Source organism: Dermochelys coriacea, chromosome 5 (assembly GCF_009764565.3).
Source record: "Dermochelys coriacea isolate rDerCor1 chromosome 5, rDerCor1.pri.v4, whole genome shotgun sequence".
Lineage (NCBI taxonomy): Eukaryota > Metazoa > Chordata > Testudines > Dermochelyidae > Dermochelys > Dermochelys coriacea.
This window is the reverse complement of record NC_050072.1, coordinates 96,501,692-96,519,531: the sequence shown is the minus strand read 5'-3', so window position 1 is coordinate 96,519,531 and position 17,840 is coordinate 96,501,692. Positions and strand designations below refer to the sequence as shown.

The 17,840-nt window shown below is 38.9% G+C and overlaps 1 protein-coding gene across 1 annotated transcript in view; it reads left to right on the top strand.

Moving 5' to 3' along the window:
* VPS13A (vacuolar protein sorting 13 homolog A) overlaps positions 1-17,840 on the top strand; it is a 259,167-nt gene that overhangs the window by 191,352 nt on the left and 49,975 nt on the right. Inside the window, 6 exon segments of the mRNA XM_038402638.2 lie at positions 275-510; positions 4,116-4,269; positions 5,326-5,472; positions 5,777-5,858; positions 12,513-12,582; positions 13,801-13,906. Of these exon segments, the coding sequence (XP_038258566.1) occupies positions 275-510; positions 4,116-4,269; positions 5,326-5,472; positions 5,777-5,858; positions 12,513-12,582; positions 13,801-13,906 (795 nt within the window).

The window sequence follows — 17,840 nt, the reverse complement described above, 5'->3', positions numbered from 1 at the left end:
TGAACTTTATTCCCATTTGTCCCCTTGTCTTAATGAGTGCTTGCACAATTGAGATCTCGCTTCACGATTCAAAATTTTACTATTTTTGAATTTCATATAATGTACTACTTAGGAATATAACCTGTTTTCTTCCATTCTTACCCTCTCCAGTGTCCTACCTTCCCAATATAGCTTTTATTTGTCAATGTCCTTGTTGCTACAAAATTTACATTTGTTTGTCAAAGTAGATTGAACAAGAGTTACAAACTTTTGGGGTTTTTTTCTCCTTGTGTAGGACATGATGGACTCTCTCAACCTGGATAAAAAAAAGAGAGTTTATTTAGTTTCATTTTTTGAAGGCTTGCAACGTATTATCCTATTCACTGAAGATGAGAGTGTATTTAAAGCAACATATGAAAGTGAAAAAGTAGAACTAGCAGAACAAGAAATTGTTCTATCATTACAAGATGTTGGAATTTCCTTAGTCAACAATTATACAAAGCAAGAAGTGTCCTACATTGGAATTACAAGGTAAATGTAATGTAATTAATTACAAGGTAATCTATTAGGTAAGGAGTCACTGTAAGCATTATTTCAAGCATTTTAAATTGAGCTAGTTTTATTTTTAGTTATACTTTTTGGTCTGATCTAGTCTTCTTGTTGTCAATACTAAATCGTGTGTTTGTAGGTTGTACTCGGAATTCCATTTCCATTTAGTTTTATGCTTCAAATTGGTATGTGCTTTTTATGGGTATGCGTGTACAGTATGTTATATTAAACTTTCTGCTGCACAGCTTCTCTCCTCATTCATCACTAATGGGTAATAACTCCCACCTGTGGAATTTGGAAGGAGTCCACACTGGTGTAGACTCCAAGTCTAAGCCCTACCCTTCAGCTTAGGCAACCAGATTGTCATATTCCACCAGGGAAATAAGTTAGCAGTTCAGTTTCTCCCAACCAGTATGTTTTATAACTAATTTTTATGTTTTTGTGCAGCAGCAACTTCATTTTACCTTCTAGCTCCTCTCTCCCTCTGCTGAGTTGGGGAATTACCATAGTGTTAAGGCTATAACCCTCTATTTTCTCCTGTATAACACTTCAGGAGCAGCTCCCTCTGCCCCCCAACACAGCAGAGAAGCCCTACTAGCATCTAACCCAGTCTGAGATGTGCTATATATTTGTAAGGACTCTCAGAGGGCAAGCTATGCCTTGCTGACACAAGCCACAAATCCTTACTCATCCAGAAGGGAGAGCTATTGCTCTTCTTTTTGATCAATACTCTGCACCCAGATTCTTTAAAAAACAGCTGATGGTAGCTACAGCAAGGCTCGGGTTGCAAGTTATGCATCTGTATCCATTCAGGGACAAAATCCCAATCAGTGCCCACTCATATTTTCCAGGTGCTGGAAATGGTTCAAAATCAGGAGGAACTTTTTGATCCCAATACAGAGAGCTGCTTTACCAGGGTCAAAATAGGCATGGCTCTACAAACGTTTACCATAGTGGTAAAATTATGGTCAAAGAACTAAAACTTCACTGAATCACTATTTTTCTCACAGCAATCCCCCATAGACAGTTGCCAACTAGGATGGCTGGTGGCATGCACTGGTGTTATCGCCTGAATGGGATTTCTCAAAGTGTCTCCAGAAATTCCTTCTAAGTATGTAGAACTGTACAGTAGACACAATGCAAAATTAGGCATCATTTCCAGATAAAATGACCTCACTTGTGGGCAGGTAAGTACATACAACACCCTGAAAAAACAACCTGCTTTTCACTTTAGATCCCTGCATACTCACTACAGAAGCAAGCCTGTCAGAGAGGGGAACATACCTTGGGTACAAGACAAGTACGGGTCCCTCATTTTGGAAAAAGGAAGACATTAGTTCTCTCAAGCTTATACATTGTTCTGTACCATTTTTCAAAATCTCAGCACATTCATCCTTTTAGTTCATTTGGACTGCTCTGTCAGTGACGTGTCTGAACAAAAATGTAGGAATGACTTTATGGGATCAGACTAGTGGGTCCAGTATTCTCTTTATATCTGACTGGGGGCCAGTGTCAGATTCTTCAGGGAAAGGTGCAAAAAACCCTGTAGTGGGCAATTTTGGAGTAATTGTTTGAAAAGGAAAAGGAAATTTTCCTACATCTGGTTGCTAGCAGTTGGCATACGCTGTGAAGCATGAATATTCACATGCTTTCCAAAACTGCGGAATAACTAGGGGTGAAAGCTTCTTCCAGAAGCAATGTTATGAGCAGAGAAGAATCTGGTGCCGTTCTGAACTGTTCATGTAAAGGATACAAAAAGAGGAGGAAAAAGAACTGAGGTTATTTTCTTAGTCTTGCAGTGGCTTGGTTTGGACCTGATAGAGACAGCCAAGGAATTTCTATTGTACCTGCAGAAGAAACCAGACTTCTTCAGCCAGGGACTCCATCTGGATATGGACCACCTACAGTTAACAGCCTGGGGTATCTAAAGAGGAGTGGGTTCTCATTTAGCCTTGTAGTTGCATTTTGATATCCCAGCAGAACTCCATTCATTCATTGATCCGGTCAAGTTTCATTTCTGGTCTGAGGGTAAACAAGTATCCTGAAGTTCTGGTGACCTCAGCTCACTGGAATTTCTCCAGGATGTTTGGTTCTTGTCCTAAAACTAACCATATAGAACAGTGGGTACCAATTCTAATGGCAACAAGCTCTTTGACTGAAGATCCTCAGATGTCAGGGTTCATCAGGATGGCCAAAGGAGACACTCCTGCAATCAGCTATTCTAGTTGCATTTAGAAAGAGATGTTTCAGAATTAGTGCCTAAATGTTGTAGTGTGAGAAAAAGATTATTCTTCTAGTACCCCCAATCTTTCTGGTAAATTATTCTTACCATACTTGTTGGGAAGTGGTTCTCTTATCAGGTTTTTTCATTCCTTAGCATTCTTTCAGAAAGGTTTGCCATAAATGGACATTTATGAAGCTCTAAAGATGTGTCAAGTGTATGGAGTACACATACTAACTGTATCCTGTTACCTCGTTTCATCCAAAATACCAGGGGTGAAATTCTGGCTCAGTTGAAGCCTGTGGAGTTTTGTATTGGCATCAGTGACAAGCACTTCAGGCCTCAAAGATGCTGCAGACAAGATGTTAAAATCCTGCACCAGTTAGCATGCTAGACATGAGTGAAACCATTCCTGGAGGAAATTAAGGATGCTAGGGGCATTGTGGGTAGAAAATGGGGTCTGAATATCTTCTGAGGAAACTAGCAATGTAGGTTTCTTTCCATTAAAAAGATTTTGCTTCACATGGGAGGAACAGGCTATTATTCTACTGTAATGATATAAAGTGGCCCTTATTCCTTTCCCCGCCCCCCCCCACACTTCTGTGATTCACTGCTCACTTCTTGCCATTTTTGCAGATGAGGTGAGAGTGCTGTACAGCACAGTGTGAAATTTCAGCAAATTTTCTTTTGGTTATCAGCTTCTCTACTCATTCAGCCCTGGTAGTCTGGTAAATGACCAAAATATAGTTTGTAACCAATTAAAAATTTTCTATAAAGAGAGACTTAAACATAGAATTGCCTTAAGGTTAATTAATGTAATTACAAGTTGTTGACTTAATGCTTATGATTTGTTTCGCATTCATATACAATTCTGGCAAAACTCTTCTGTTGGCCTCAAATGAAGGGAGGGGCTTACTCCTAAGCCTCCAGAACAGTTCTGGGTTATTTCTGAATTCCACAGGTGAGACGTATTACTTGTTTGTTAGGAATGAGGAGAGAAACTAAGATATTCAGGTAAGAAATTTTTCATTTTGTATCTTGAACAACACTGGTAGGGGAAACTGTGTATAGTTTTTGTTTTTTGTTTGTTTGTTTTGTTTTGTTTAAACCCTCTTGGATAGATATGCAGCAGTAATCAAAATTAAATATTACCTAGTACTAATACTAAGTTGCCAATAAATAAAATAACCATAAAGCGTACTCCATGAAATTTGGTATTTTTTGTTTTTGTCTGTCAGATGTTTTGTATGTTTTGAGGATCCACGTCCAGCAAAATATTTAAAATGATAAAATTGTCAAAATAAACTTGAAACTCTTAATCTTTCATTCTTTTATGTTTACCATTTGTTTTGTTTTCATTTACAAGTTCTGATATAGTTTGGGAGACAAAACCCAAGAAGAAATCCAGGTGGAGGCCAATGAGCATTAAGCAAACTGAAAAGTTAGAGAGAGAATTTAAAGAATACAGTGAGCTATCCCCTTCAGAAAACAAGATTGTTGAGCTGGAAACAAATGTTATGGTAATATTTGATAGTACTCTTTACTCTTAGATATTAATTTGTATAGAGAGAGATACATACATACATACGTAAATTTTCATATACTTACATACAGGACAAGAGAAGAAGGAAAATTCTATACATAGCATCAAATTTGGACAAAATTCCAGTAGAGTCCATTTGAAAACCTTTCTATATATATATCTCCAGAAAGGGTACATTAAGGCCTTGAAAGCTACTGTGTCTAGATTGTTTTTAGCCTTTATTTAAGGAGGTATAACCGATTGCAGGTTGTGTTCATAAAATCTGCACACACATACACAGTCAAGGAGATTGCACTTCACATGCTGTTTAATACAAACTTTTTGACACCACAGCTTTTTCTACTTATATATTTTGTTATGGAATTCTTTAAACAATTATAAATATTATCACTGCTAACATACAAGCAAATAATAAATGTATAGCTTTACTGTGGTAATATACAGCAAAGGTAACGGTATAATTAAATATGTGGTTGATAAAGTGCTATAGGTAAGATAGCATAATAAAATAGCTATGCATGTTTCATTTCTAGGCAAGGTGAATCACTTAAAGCAGTATTTAATATTATACTGTAACTACCAAGCAGAACATTATAAATGATTTTTTAAAAAATTAAAAAGTACATTAAGATCTGAATCTTCCTTTTTCTGTATGTAATAGGTTTATACTTAAATAATTTGTGCAGGAAACTGAGTCCAGGCTTCTGACACCTGCAAGTTTGTATCTTAGAACGACATTGTTCACCATACTATTGTACATCAACTTTAGACCGCAACGTGTAAATAGATAAATAATCCTTCAAAATAAGTGTACAAACTTAGGTCCTAGTCTTGCTTCCGTTGAAGTTAATCACGATCCCCATTAACTTGAATTGGAGAACATACTAACATTTGAGCAGTAAAACTTCAATATTAGTTTTAAAGTTGACTTTCAAAAACTTACATTTTAAAATTAGAGTTTCTGGCTATTGAAGCACACAGCACACCTGTGGGTTTTTATATATATATATATATTAATTAATTAATATTACAGGTTTGTTTAACTCCTAATGGTGGTAACATGAAAATCCAACAACCAAATGAAATTCCTGTAAGAAGAAATTATTTGCCAGCTTTAAATGTAGAATATAGTACATCTGCGCATCAAAAGTCCGTCAGAGTCCAAGTTTACTGGATACAGGTGAGTCTTCCAAAGAACTAAAATGTATGATGACAGACTTAGTAAAGTTACTGTTCAAGAATTGTTTACAATGTTAGGGCTACAGAAATTAGTTTTTCTAGGTTTTGTAACCCAAATGATCTTTTTCAGAAATGTATTGAAGACTTTTTGGATCAGTCACTATTTTCTTTTGTGTTTGGCATGTGTAAAGTATATTTTAGTGTTTCTGTATGTTGCTTACCTAGAGTTTCTTTTCTAATTTTATAAACAGTTGCTACTTGAACAATTAACATACACCATCTCGTCCTGTCCTTACCCTTATCAGATACAAAACCAGATTCCTGGAGCCATATTTCCTTCTGTGTTTTATCCTATTAAACCTCCAAAGTCCATCACCCTGGATTCAGGTTTGTGGATATAGTTTAATATATTTCACAGTTCTTACAAAAATATAAATATATATGTTATGTACATTTGTAAGTTGTTTAGGTTGTCACTATAAGCAGAATAGGAGTTGGTCTCTTTAAAACAGAAAGATGTGCATGAAAAAGAGAGAGGCCACTATCAGTTAAATGACCATAAAACTTGATAACTACAGAGAAAACAAATATTAATATTAAGGCGCGAATGATCCAGCCCATCCACCTAAAACCAAATGTATTATGACTAGAAGGCATCTTTGGGTGAAATTCTCATAACTTTTTAACAAACAAAAAAACAAAAACTCTTTCATGCCACCAACATTAGATGTTTCATCCACTATACATAATACTTATTTGACACACTTTTAATACTCTCAGAGAATGCACACACTTCCCCAAATTTACAGCTAGTGCAAGTTGGATCATTTAAATCAATAGAGTTGCACCTTGCTTACACCAGGTTTGAATTTTGTCCTGAATCTTTGTTGTCATAGCATAGAAAAAGAAGATATGAAGTTTAAAAAAACACTGCTGGCCAGTGGTTCTCAACCTGTGGGCCACTTACGGCCCAATCAGCCCAGCCCTGTGGCCCATGTGATATCATCAGGGCCATACAGATAGTACTGGATGCAGCCCACAATGGTATTTAGGTTAAGAACAACTGCTATAGACCATAAGAGTAAGGATACACTCCAGAGCTATTTCAAAGCCTCAGTTGTAGCTATTGAACCCATAGTTTTTTTTAATATAATAAGGAAAGGCAACTGAAAGGCAAGCAAGTGGCTCATCATCTAGGGGTCCGATCCTTAACTGGAGTGAGAGTTTCTGGTTCTGTCCTAGTTGCAACCTTGATGTGATTTGGGATGAGCAATGGGGGTTCTAACTAGGTGGTTACAAGCAAGTTATATTATATCCATGAAAAGCAAATGTACAGGTGAGGAACTACTTGGGGAAACATTAGAGAAATTAGCTGAGAATAGAGAGAGGACTCAACCTTCACTATCAAAGCCAGCATAGAAGTCAGTTGGTTGCTCCCAACACCAACTTTATCTGAGAAGGGACTATTACCTTAGCTGAAGGGAAAATGTGGGGCAGGAGTTCCCAACAAAACCTAGATAAATTTTCCTCCAAGCCTTCAAAATCTTCAGCATGACAAAGAAAAAAAATAGAGTATTCGTGTAGGAGAACTCACAATTCATGTACAAGCCTTTTTTCCCCATATTCTCCTCTCGCAGAGTCTTAGGAAATTGTAGGTAGAAGTCTCAGCAAGGTACTGGTTGCAATTTACGCATCTATATATATCTATCTATATATAGACAACATGACAATCAGTGCTCCGTCCAGAGAAACAGACCAATTCCTAATTGGAAAGAATTCATACCTACCAGTTATTGAATAGCTCATCTTGATTTTGAACTCCAGTACAAAGAGTTACTCACCCAGTGGTCAAAACAGACAGGGGTCTGGCCATAAGTTTACAATCAGGGTAAAGATTTGCAGAGATGCAAAACTCCATTCCATTTTCTGGGAGTTGTCATCTATAGACAATTATGTCCAGTGGCTAGGATGAATGGTGCCATGCATTGGCATCATTCCCTGAATGGGTTTCTCAGAACGCACCTACAGAAATTCCTTCTGAGGACATGGAAACATGCACCTGATAAAATGCAAAATTAGGTGTCCTTTTTGGATCGCAACCAGATGTCCCTTTCTGGGGCAGGTAAATACAAAAAACATTCTGAAAGCCAACCCAATATTTGCTCTAAACACTTGTGTACTCGTTGTGGAAGCAAGTTTCATAGGATGAAGAACATACTTGGAAGACAAATTTCCAAAATCTTAATACACATCCTTTTGGTTCACATTGACAGCAATACTATTTCTCAGCCAGAATAAGCACATCCCACAAAAAAATTGACATAGGAGATTGGGCCAGTGGTCGATTAAGTCCAATATTTTGTCTATGACTGTAGCTAGTACCAGCTGCTTCAGAAGAAGGTGCAAGAAACCACATTAGTGGACTATTATGGTGCTCACAAAGGAAGTTTCCTTCTACTTTCTGTTAGGGATTGGCTTCTGATCTGAGGCTTGAACGTTGATAGCTCTTCCCAAACCAGGGAGTAACCAGAGGTCAAAGCTTCTCTGCAGCAATGGAAGTAATGTCCTGGGCAGAGGGCATTTTGTGTGTTTTCAAGACAGCTCACTTGAAGGATATAGAAAAGGAAAGGGGAAGATTGAAGGCATCCTCCTAGCCTTCCATTGCAGAAGGCCCTTTGAACTTGTTAGGAAGTCAAGGGACTGACAGTGCACCTGCAGAGAAGACCAGGACTCTTGAAGCATCAGGATTGGGAATACCTATAGTTAACAGCATGGTTATTGAAAGAGACTTATAGTTCAGCAGGGTTTCTCTGATAGTCTCTTACACATTTTTGGAGTGCAGATAGAACTCAACCAGGAAATCTCATTAATTAATCTGGTCCAATAATATTGCTAGTGTCAGGGGAAACAAAGCTCTTTGGGGGCAGGGACTGCCTCTTTGCAGAGTACCCAGGCCAATGAGGCCCCAATCTCTAGATGCTACAATACAAATATAATAATAATCACAAAGTTCTGGTGATCTCAGCTACTTTAGAGTTTCTTCAGAATGATTTGATTGGATTCCTAGAAATGTGGTACCAGCCCTTGTGGCATTCTATAGGTAGGCACTTCGGGCTGTCCATTTGAGTATCATCAGATGCCAAGATTAATTAGAATTACATTACCTCCAAAAGGTAATTAATTATATCAAAAGTTAGATTTTGGAATTAATTACCCTATCTGTACAAGACCCATATTGCTGTTGCCATATGAATAAGGTTATTTTTGTAGCTCCAGAAATGTTTCTGCTCAAGATGAATTCCTTTTTCCATAATTCCTGGGAAATGGCTCTCATCATTTTGTTCTGACCCTTAGCATTGCTTTGGAAGGTTGTGACATAAATGGGCATTCCTGGTCTATGATTAGTGCTCCTAAACACTACAGTAATAAAAATAATACTTAAAACTAATGGCTGAAGCATGTGGAGTATATACACCAGTTGTACCCAGTTCATCTCATTCTATCCAAATTGCCAAGGCCTGGGTGCATCAAAGTGGCTGCAAGCTGGATTTTAAATCCTGCACCAGTTGGCATCCTTTTGTGATTCACTATTCATTACTTCCCACTGAGGGATGAGGAGAAAAGCTATATAATTGAATGAGAAATTTCCTAGCTGATCATTTTCATTATGTTAGCATCTTCTCTCCTCATTAAACCTACCCTAGTAGCCTGGAAAATTAGCATATAAACGGTTTGTAGGTTGTTGTAGCCGTGCTGGTCCCTGGATATTAGAGAGATATGAAGTAGGTGAATTAATTAATTTTATTGGACCAACTTCTGTTGGTGAAAGAGACAAGCTTTTGAGGTTACACAAAGCTTATCACTTTTACCAACAGAAGTTGGTTCAGTATTACCTCACCCACATTGTCTCTCAGAATACAAATAGAAATTTTTCTTGAAAGGGAGACATTGACATATTACAGGTTTCAGAGTAGCAGCCGTGTTAGTCTGTATTCGCAAAAAGAAAAGGAGTACCCGTGGCACCTTAGAGACTAACAAATTTATTAGAGCATAAGCTTTCGTGAGCTACATATTACCATCTTAACTTGATATTCATTAATCAGTCTTATCTTAATGCTAATAATTGGTTTCTGGGGTGTTCCTACAGCTTTAGAAGACCTCTTCCGGAGCCGTAGGGTGGGGCTTAGTGCTGGAGCCTCCATCAGCAGTATTAGACTTGGAATCTTTTCTCCTGGTATACTCTGAGCCAGTTTGTGGACTGGAAGCATTTAAAGGCATAGCTCTCGATCGCCTCTGTCTTGCAGCGGTTCCTTACAAATGAAATACTGTGCTTGGTCTTCAGCTTTTCCCCCTGCTTTGCCATTTGGGGTGGGATGGAGGTTGAAGGAAGAGGCCAAGAGTGGGTGCTGTGTACATATTCCTTTAACATAAAAAGTATGTGTGATGAGAAGGAGGTGATCTCTGTCTGAAAAAGGGCTGGGGAGGAGAAAGAGAAGCTCAAGAAAATAAGAAAGAAATGGACTATTTGCAGGGTGAATAAAAATCAGTGGGTTTTTTTTGTTTAATTTAAAAGGTTAAATTGTTTTTAAATTAAATACAGGTTTATTTTTAAACACATGATTTAACATTATATTTGAAATTGACAACTGAAGTTAAGGCCTAAACTACTTATAATAAAATTAATGCAAAATAAAATATTAAGCAGCACATTTGCTGCCAATTTTTAAAGAAAGTCAAGCCTCTGAACTGCTGGAAGTCCATGGCTGAAACCTGGTACCAGAGTTTGCTGAAATGCTAAACCGGCTTTTGACATCAGAAACCTTTTCTGTAAGTTTATAGATAATATTTTCTTCATTTGTTTGTTCAGCTATGTCAGTGCAGTGACTAAAGTTTATTTGAAGTTAAGAAACAATTTGGCAGTTTGGAAAATAAACTTTCCTGCTTTTTTTAATCTATGAATAAAAACTAGGTCTGAGAAGGTTAGAGCTACTAATTCTAAAATCTTGAAGGACATAGTAACTAAAAACAATCAGTTCAATTCACTAATTACAGATAATACTTCCTTTGTTTAATGAATAAGCTAATATTTAATGCAAAACGTATTGTGGTAAACTTTTTTCTAATGTATCCAGCATTTTTCAGGTGGTTTAAAAAAAAAAAAAGTTGCTGTCTTTGTGCAAGTTTAATTGTATTTGAATGTCCATCCAAATAGATCTTGACACAAATCACAAGTAAAAAAAAGTAATGTAGTAAATAAGAAGTGCACTGTTCACCATTTTGCAACATACAAAAAATACAGATTTCAGTAAATGTGGGTTAAGACACACAGTTGCTTTAAATAAGTGTATAGATATGGTATATCCTCTTGGCTAGCAAAAAGAAACACCAAAGTTAGTATAAATTGTATATTTAGTTTATTAACGAATGAGAATCAGCCTTTCTTTATGAAAATAACTGAAAAGCACAAATGCAAAACATGATTAAAATCATTTATTTAAATCAGGGTTTCCTGCTTGCTGATTGAAATTATGATTAAAATCAGTTATTTATATAATTTTGATTTAAGTCATTCCACCCCGGCTATTTGTTGATATTCAGTAGCTTTGAATGTTGGTAAGGGTGAAGGCACTGGACTGCTCTTGCATTTATATCACCAGCCAGTGTTTTTAGTGGAAAGAATGGGCATGTCTTAGCTCCAAACATAAGCTGGTGTTGCCTCTGATATTTGTGTGATAAAAGGTATACCTCATTAGTGGGGGGGAAAGGTCTGGAGTCAGAATAGATCATTTTCAGCTATAAGTCTCTGCATGCAACACAAAAAATGTGTTGATTTTTTGTTTTTAATTTGAGTGAATGTATTGCTTATGCAAGGCTTAGATCAGTAGCCTTGGAAATTGGATAGATATGGTTCAGGCATCTGCAGTGCAAATTTGACAGGGCAATGCTGTAGATCCATGGTTCTCAACCAGGGGTACTTATACCCTTGGGATATTCAGGGGTCCTTCAGGGGGTACATCAACTCATCTAGATATTTTGCCTAGTATTATAACAGGCCACATAAAAAGCCCTATCAAAATCAATACAAACTAAAATTTCATAAAATGACTTACTTATACTGAAATTTATGTACAGTATTTACATTCCAGTTGATATATTTTATAATTATATGGTAAAATGAGAAAGTAGGCAGTTTTTCGGTAATAGTGTGCTGAGATACTTTTGTATTTTTGTCTGATTTTGTAAGCAAGTAGTTTTTAAGTGAGGTGAAACTTAAGGGTACACAAGACATATCAGACTCTTGAAAAGGGTACAATAGGCTGGAAAGATTGCTGTAAACGTTGACTGCTGCAGAGATTATCTGCAGAAATTAGAGAGCTCATTTCCTATGTATATAATCTTCCTACTGTATTTGCCACTCCATGCATCTGATGAAGTGGGTTTTAGCCCACGAAAGCTTATGTCCAAATAAATGTGTTGGTCTCTAAGGTGCCACAAGTACTCCTCTTTCTTTTTGCTGATACAGACTAACACGGCTACCACTCTGAAACCTGTCTCCATTCCTGGCAATTTTAAAATCAAGATTGGATGTTTTGTAAAGATAAGCCCTAGCTCAAACAAGAATTAATTCAGGAAAGTCTTTGTTATGTGGGAAGTTAAACTAGATTATCACAATGGTCCTTTCTGACCTTAGAATATATGAATAAAAGATTAAATTATAGCATTAGCTATATCATTATATATAGCTAAAATATCCTCCAAAACATTCATTTGCTATCAAGTGAAAATGCTGTATTTCTAAAAGTTGGTAGGCTAGAGTAGAATTTTTTGATGTTCCATTTCCTTCTCCTCTTCCCCCCCCCGCCTGCTCCTCTTACTTCTCCTTCATTTGAATCACACGAGTGCCCATTCCTTCCATTGTATTCTATTTTAAACACTACAGATAATCCGGATCATAAATGGCATTTTTATATTCAGGAAAATTTAGTTCGTACATATTTCTTATAAAACCTATACTGACCTTTTGGTTTTACCTCTTTATAGCACCAAAGCCATTTATCGATGTGAGTGTTGTCATGAGGACTGCAGGGCATTCTCAAATATCACGTATTAAGTAAGTATATTTTACATATTCCATTATGGTGGAATGTTTAAACTTTCCAAAACCATTACCTTTTCTTCTAGCAGAGGTACTTTTTCAATTAATAGAAAACTACTTGTTGTTGTGTGCTATTTTCCAAAAAATTTTGGAGTCATGTCTGCATTACATTTCTGATTGTAACACACAGGAAGATGTGTATTTTTAAGTACTCACAATGAAAAAAAGCTAAACTGATTTTGCTCACACTTTTGAAAATAAACTTCATTTGTGGACTGAGACAAAGCAAGGTAAATTTCAACCCAAAAGAAATTAATTTCAGAAAGATAGCAGGGAAAAAATGGAATGTGGAACTCAGGCTTACTTGACCTGTTAGTTACCTGTGTGAGCACTTACAGTTCTGCATTAGAGCAAGCATTTGTTAAGTGTCATATATACAGCATTTTTTTAAGTTAAAAGGTGTTATATAATGAAATTATTTCTGGTTATAGCAAATGTGGAGTTCAAATTTTACACTTCTGTTGTTGTTCATATTGCCATAGCACCTTGGAACCCTGGTCAGAGATCAGGACCTCATTGTGCTAGATTCTGTTCAAACACAGAAGAAAGAGATGATCCCTGCCCCAAGGGACTTGCAGTCTAAAGTATAAGACAAGAGAGATCAGTGATAGATATAAGACCGATGTGGGAGTACAAGTAAACAAAAAGAAAAGGAGTACTTGTGGCACCTTAGAGACTAACAAATTTATTAGAGCATAAGCTTTCGTGAGCTACAGCTCACTTCATCGGATGAAGTGAGCTGTAGCTCACAAAAGCTTATGCTCTAATAAATTTGTTAGTCTCTAAGGTGCCACAAGTACTCCTTTTCTTTTTGCGAATACAGACTAACACGGCTGCTACTCTGAAACAAGTAAACAAAGAGTACTGGTCAGTATGATAAGTAGTGAGTGGTCTCTACACACAAGCAGCCTAACTGTTGTCAAAATTTTAATAGTATTCATGGCAAAGGAGAGCTTTGAGGAGATATATGTAGGTGGATAATGAGGTAGGGTTTTTTTGGATGTTCACTGGGAGCACCTCCAAACCTTCTTTGACAAATGGCAGTGGATTGTTTAAGGAATTATTTTGTATTTATAGTTCATAAATAGCTAGTTTTTAATACAATTTGAAGCTTTGCTTTTACAAACAATAAATTGCTGCTGTTTAATAATTATTTTTTACTGTCATATCTAGGTACTTTACGGTGCTGATTCAGGAAATGGATCTCAAATTAGATCTTGGATTCCTATATGCATTGGCTGAACTCTTTACACAGGCTGAGGTGCCCAAAGACCAAGAGGTAGAAGTCTTTTTCATAAAAAGAGTGTATTTTTAATTTGTAAAACATTACACAGATGTATGCAACTTGGGCTTCTGCTGCTGTAGGCAGTGTAACAAAGTTCCTCTTCTACTTTGGTGGGTCCTGTGCTTTTTGGCAGATTTGCTCACTTCAGAGATTCACAGCAGCCCTCAGTTTGGCCACTTTTGTGGCTCAAATCCGCTGTTCACTCAGATAACCTCATCGCTGGCCAGCATGGGGAAAAGGAAAAAAGAACAATCCCCGCAGTCTCTGCTGTCCACCATGTGGGTCGGGAAACAGCCCAGAGACCTTCCCCTCTGGTGGAACCCACAGTCCAGGTCAACTCCTCCTGTGTCTGATCAGGACTTAGGAGGTTTGGAGGGGAACCCGGGCCCACCCTCTACTCCGGGTTCCAGCCCAGGGCCCTGTGGAATGCAGCTGTCTAGAATGCCTCTGGAACAGCTGTGCAACAGCTATAATAACTCCCTGGGCTACTTCCCCATGGTCTCTTCCCAGCACCTTCTTTATCCTCACCACAGGATCTTCCTCCTAGTGTCTGATAATTCTTGTACTCCTCAGTCCTCCACCAGTATGCTTTCTCAGTCTCATCTCCTAGTGCCTCTTGCTCCCAGCTCCTCGCATGCACACCACAAATTGAAGTGAGCTTCTTTTTAAACTCAGGTGCCCTGATTAGCAGGCCTTCCCTAGTTGATTCTGGCAGCCTCTTAATTGGCTCCAGGTATCCTAATTAGCCTGCCTGCCTGAATTTGTTCCAGCAAGTTCCTTCTTGTTCTGGAACTGCCCCTGTTACCTTACCCAGGGAAAATGGACCTGCTTAATCTGAGACTAATGTATTCGCTACCATGACCAAGGCATGTTTGGCATCATGGAGAAAGTCAAATGCCATTACTTTGTGAAGCTTATAGAATGCCCACCTCCCCCTCTGGAAGCACCACAGACTGGATTTGACCAAGCTAAGGAATATGTGCAGCAGCTCCAAAACAGAACCATTATTCATACACTATGACACCCTAATCCAGCTGTATATATATTCTTCATAGTTTGAAAATGTGTAAATAAAAATAAGATTGTAAGACAAAAAAACCCCTTCTCTCCTGTAGCCATCTGGCCTGACCCTGTCACAGCAGTAACAGCTGACAATGATGTCCATGGCACAGATTGAGCAAGGTTCACAGGATTGCTGATGAGCTACGGTTTTTTAGTAGCTATTTACTGTCCTATGTAGACAGCAGGTTTTCTGCTTCTTCTTTCCCCACACTTTGGCATAACATACAGAGAAGGAGTACAGGCCTCAGAATAGAAAATGAGACAGACATTGTGCAGGGGCCAGGATCCATCTCTCTCTTCCTAGTGGCAGTAGTATCCTTTGCACTGTGGGCAAGGTCAGGAAAAGAGGGACAACAGTCATCCTTCCCTGAGCCTTTCAGGAGGACTAGGAGAAGCGAGGTCCTCAGAGAGGAAAGTAGGGGAACAGATTCAACCACAACAAGCTTTCCCCTCTCCTCCCCTGGAGAGGAAGGGAAAAAAGATCCTGGCATGTGGGAAGAGGATTCCAGCGTCTAAGTGAGGTGCCATTGGATTGAGTGTATGTGAGTGTGAGGAAGGAGAAGGGAAGACAAGTGATTGTGGAGTGTTATAGAGTGAGGGACAATGATCAGGTCTGCTCCAGTTATAAGAGTGCATTGTGTGTTTGGGGATGAGAGATAGTGGTGCTGCACAAATGAAAGAGAAATCGTAAGAATTTGGATTGAGAGAGTACGTGAATGGACTGGGGAAGTGATAGACTGGAGCTGTAGCTATTTCAGCAACTATAACAGTTACACTTGGATCCTATATAGGACTGCACATCTGTAGATCTCAGAGCTTAACAGAGAAAGGAAGTATCATACTCATCTTAAGACAAAGATAGGTGAAGTGACTGCCCAAAGTCTCACAGCAGAGAAGTGGAAGAGGCAGTAAGTAGTATGTTCTCTAGGGACTTTTGCTGCAACAAAAAGAAAACATAGACAGTCTCAACCTTAGGAGAGACAAAGGACAAATTCACCTACTTTTTACCATCAATAACCTTCAGAACCCCCCAGGAAATGTCAAAAAATGCAGAAGAAAAGACCACCTGGCTGCTTCTACTTTTTCATCAAATCAGCGTCAACCAACAAGCATCCCTTTTGACAGGATTCATAATAGCTACAGACCAAACATTACTTCCGATCTAGTGATCTCTCCTTTTTTCTCTACTGCCTTTGGACATGGTCTTTTCTGGTTTTGGATAGCAGACAAATGGGTGTTGGAAATTATTTCAGCAGGTTATACCATCAAGTTTCATGCCATACCCATCTTCCCTGTCCCTTTTCAGGGACCGCAACTCATGAGAGGCTTCTAATTTAAAAGGTAGATTCTTTCATTCAGCCAGGGGCGATAGAACCTGTTTCTCCTTAGCACAGAGCATAAGGTTTTTATTCCAAATATTTCCTCATATCCAAAAAGAAGACAGAATGGAAGCTCATCCTAGATCTCAGAATGTTCAGTGCTTTCATTAACAGTTGCATATTCACAGTGGTTACACTGGCCTTCATAATACTGATGCTAGATGAGAATGATTGGTTTCTAGCTCTTGACCTGAAGAATGCTGCTGCTTCGAGTAGCGTCCCTATGGTTGCTCCACTGTTCGTGTGCTTGTGTCCCTGTGCTGCTGATTGGAGAACTTCGGTAGCAGTGTCCTTTAGGCTCACACATGTGGTGTCTCTCCTCCTGCTGTGCCATGAGCCTAGACAGTCCATGTGAGCTAACACCCCTCAGTTCCTTTGTCAGCTGCCCTGGCTAGAGGTGGGGCCATTCATAGTCCGTTAAGACCATTACTTTTGATTTACGTTTCTATAGTTAGCCTCCTAGTTCTTAGTTGTAGTTCTAGTTGTACTTTTTTTTCCCCCATTTAAAAAAAAAAAAGACTTTAGTTCCTTTTCCCGCTCCTTTCCTTAACGGGGTTTGCCCAGCTCACTGGGCAAGACAAGCACTCCCAATGCCTTTGCCTGTTGCAGACAAGCACTCCCAGTGCATTTGCTGCCTTGGGGAATGCCACATTCAAAACAAGTGTGTTCTTTGCCAGCAACTCGAGCCCTGATCTAGTAAAGATAGAGAGCTCAGGCAGAAGATTATCTTCATGAAGACAGCTCTCTGACCCTCTCTGGATCCGCACCATGAGTCACCTGGCAGATGAGTCTTCCTCACAGCCCTCAATATCAAAAGACTGTGGGTTGAAGAAACACTGGTATCTCATACAAATCCTCAAAAAAGAGATCGGGAAGTCCCCACCGTGAGCTCTGAGATAGCCATAAACGTTCTGTGGCACGCTTGGTATCCTTGATACAGCTGGCTCCAAGACCTTCTTAGTCCAGTACCCGTGGCTCACGGAAGTCCTTAGTGGCAGGTACCATTGACAACCCAATGGATGCAATAAGCACGGACATTGAATCAACAGCACCAAGGGACAAAAACAGAATTAAGCACTCCTCTAAGAAGGTTCCAGTATTGATGCAACCCTTGACACTTCACCCGGCACCAGAATGACTGGTGCAGACAAGATCCCCATCTCCACCGATATTACCAACGGCACTGAGTCAGTCAACACCATGGGAATTCCAACACTCCAGAGACCCCTGCATAACAGATGTACCAGGTTCTTCTCTTCTTGGTGCTGGGACCTCTGCATCGAGTCTTCCCTCAGCACAGGAGTCTTTTTCCTCTGCTGTTCCATGCTCCCCCGTTCTCCAGTGAAGGCTCAGACAGTGAACCTGAGGAGGTGGCATCTCAGTACTCCTCACGGGCTCCTTACGATGCCCAATACCAACAGAGCCCTTGAGGATATCCTCAGATGGCCCCACCACCACCATCTTGGTATGGTTATCCATGGGCTCCA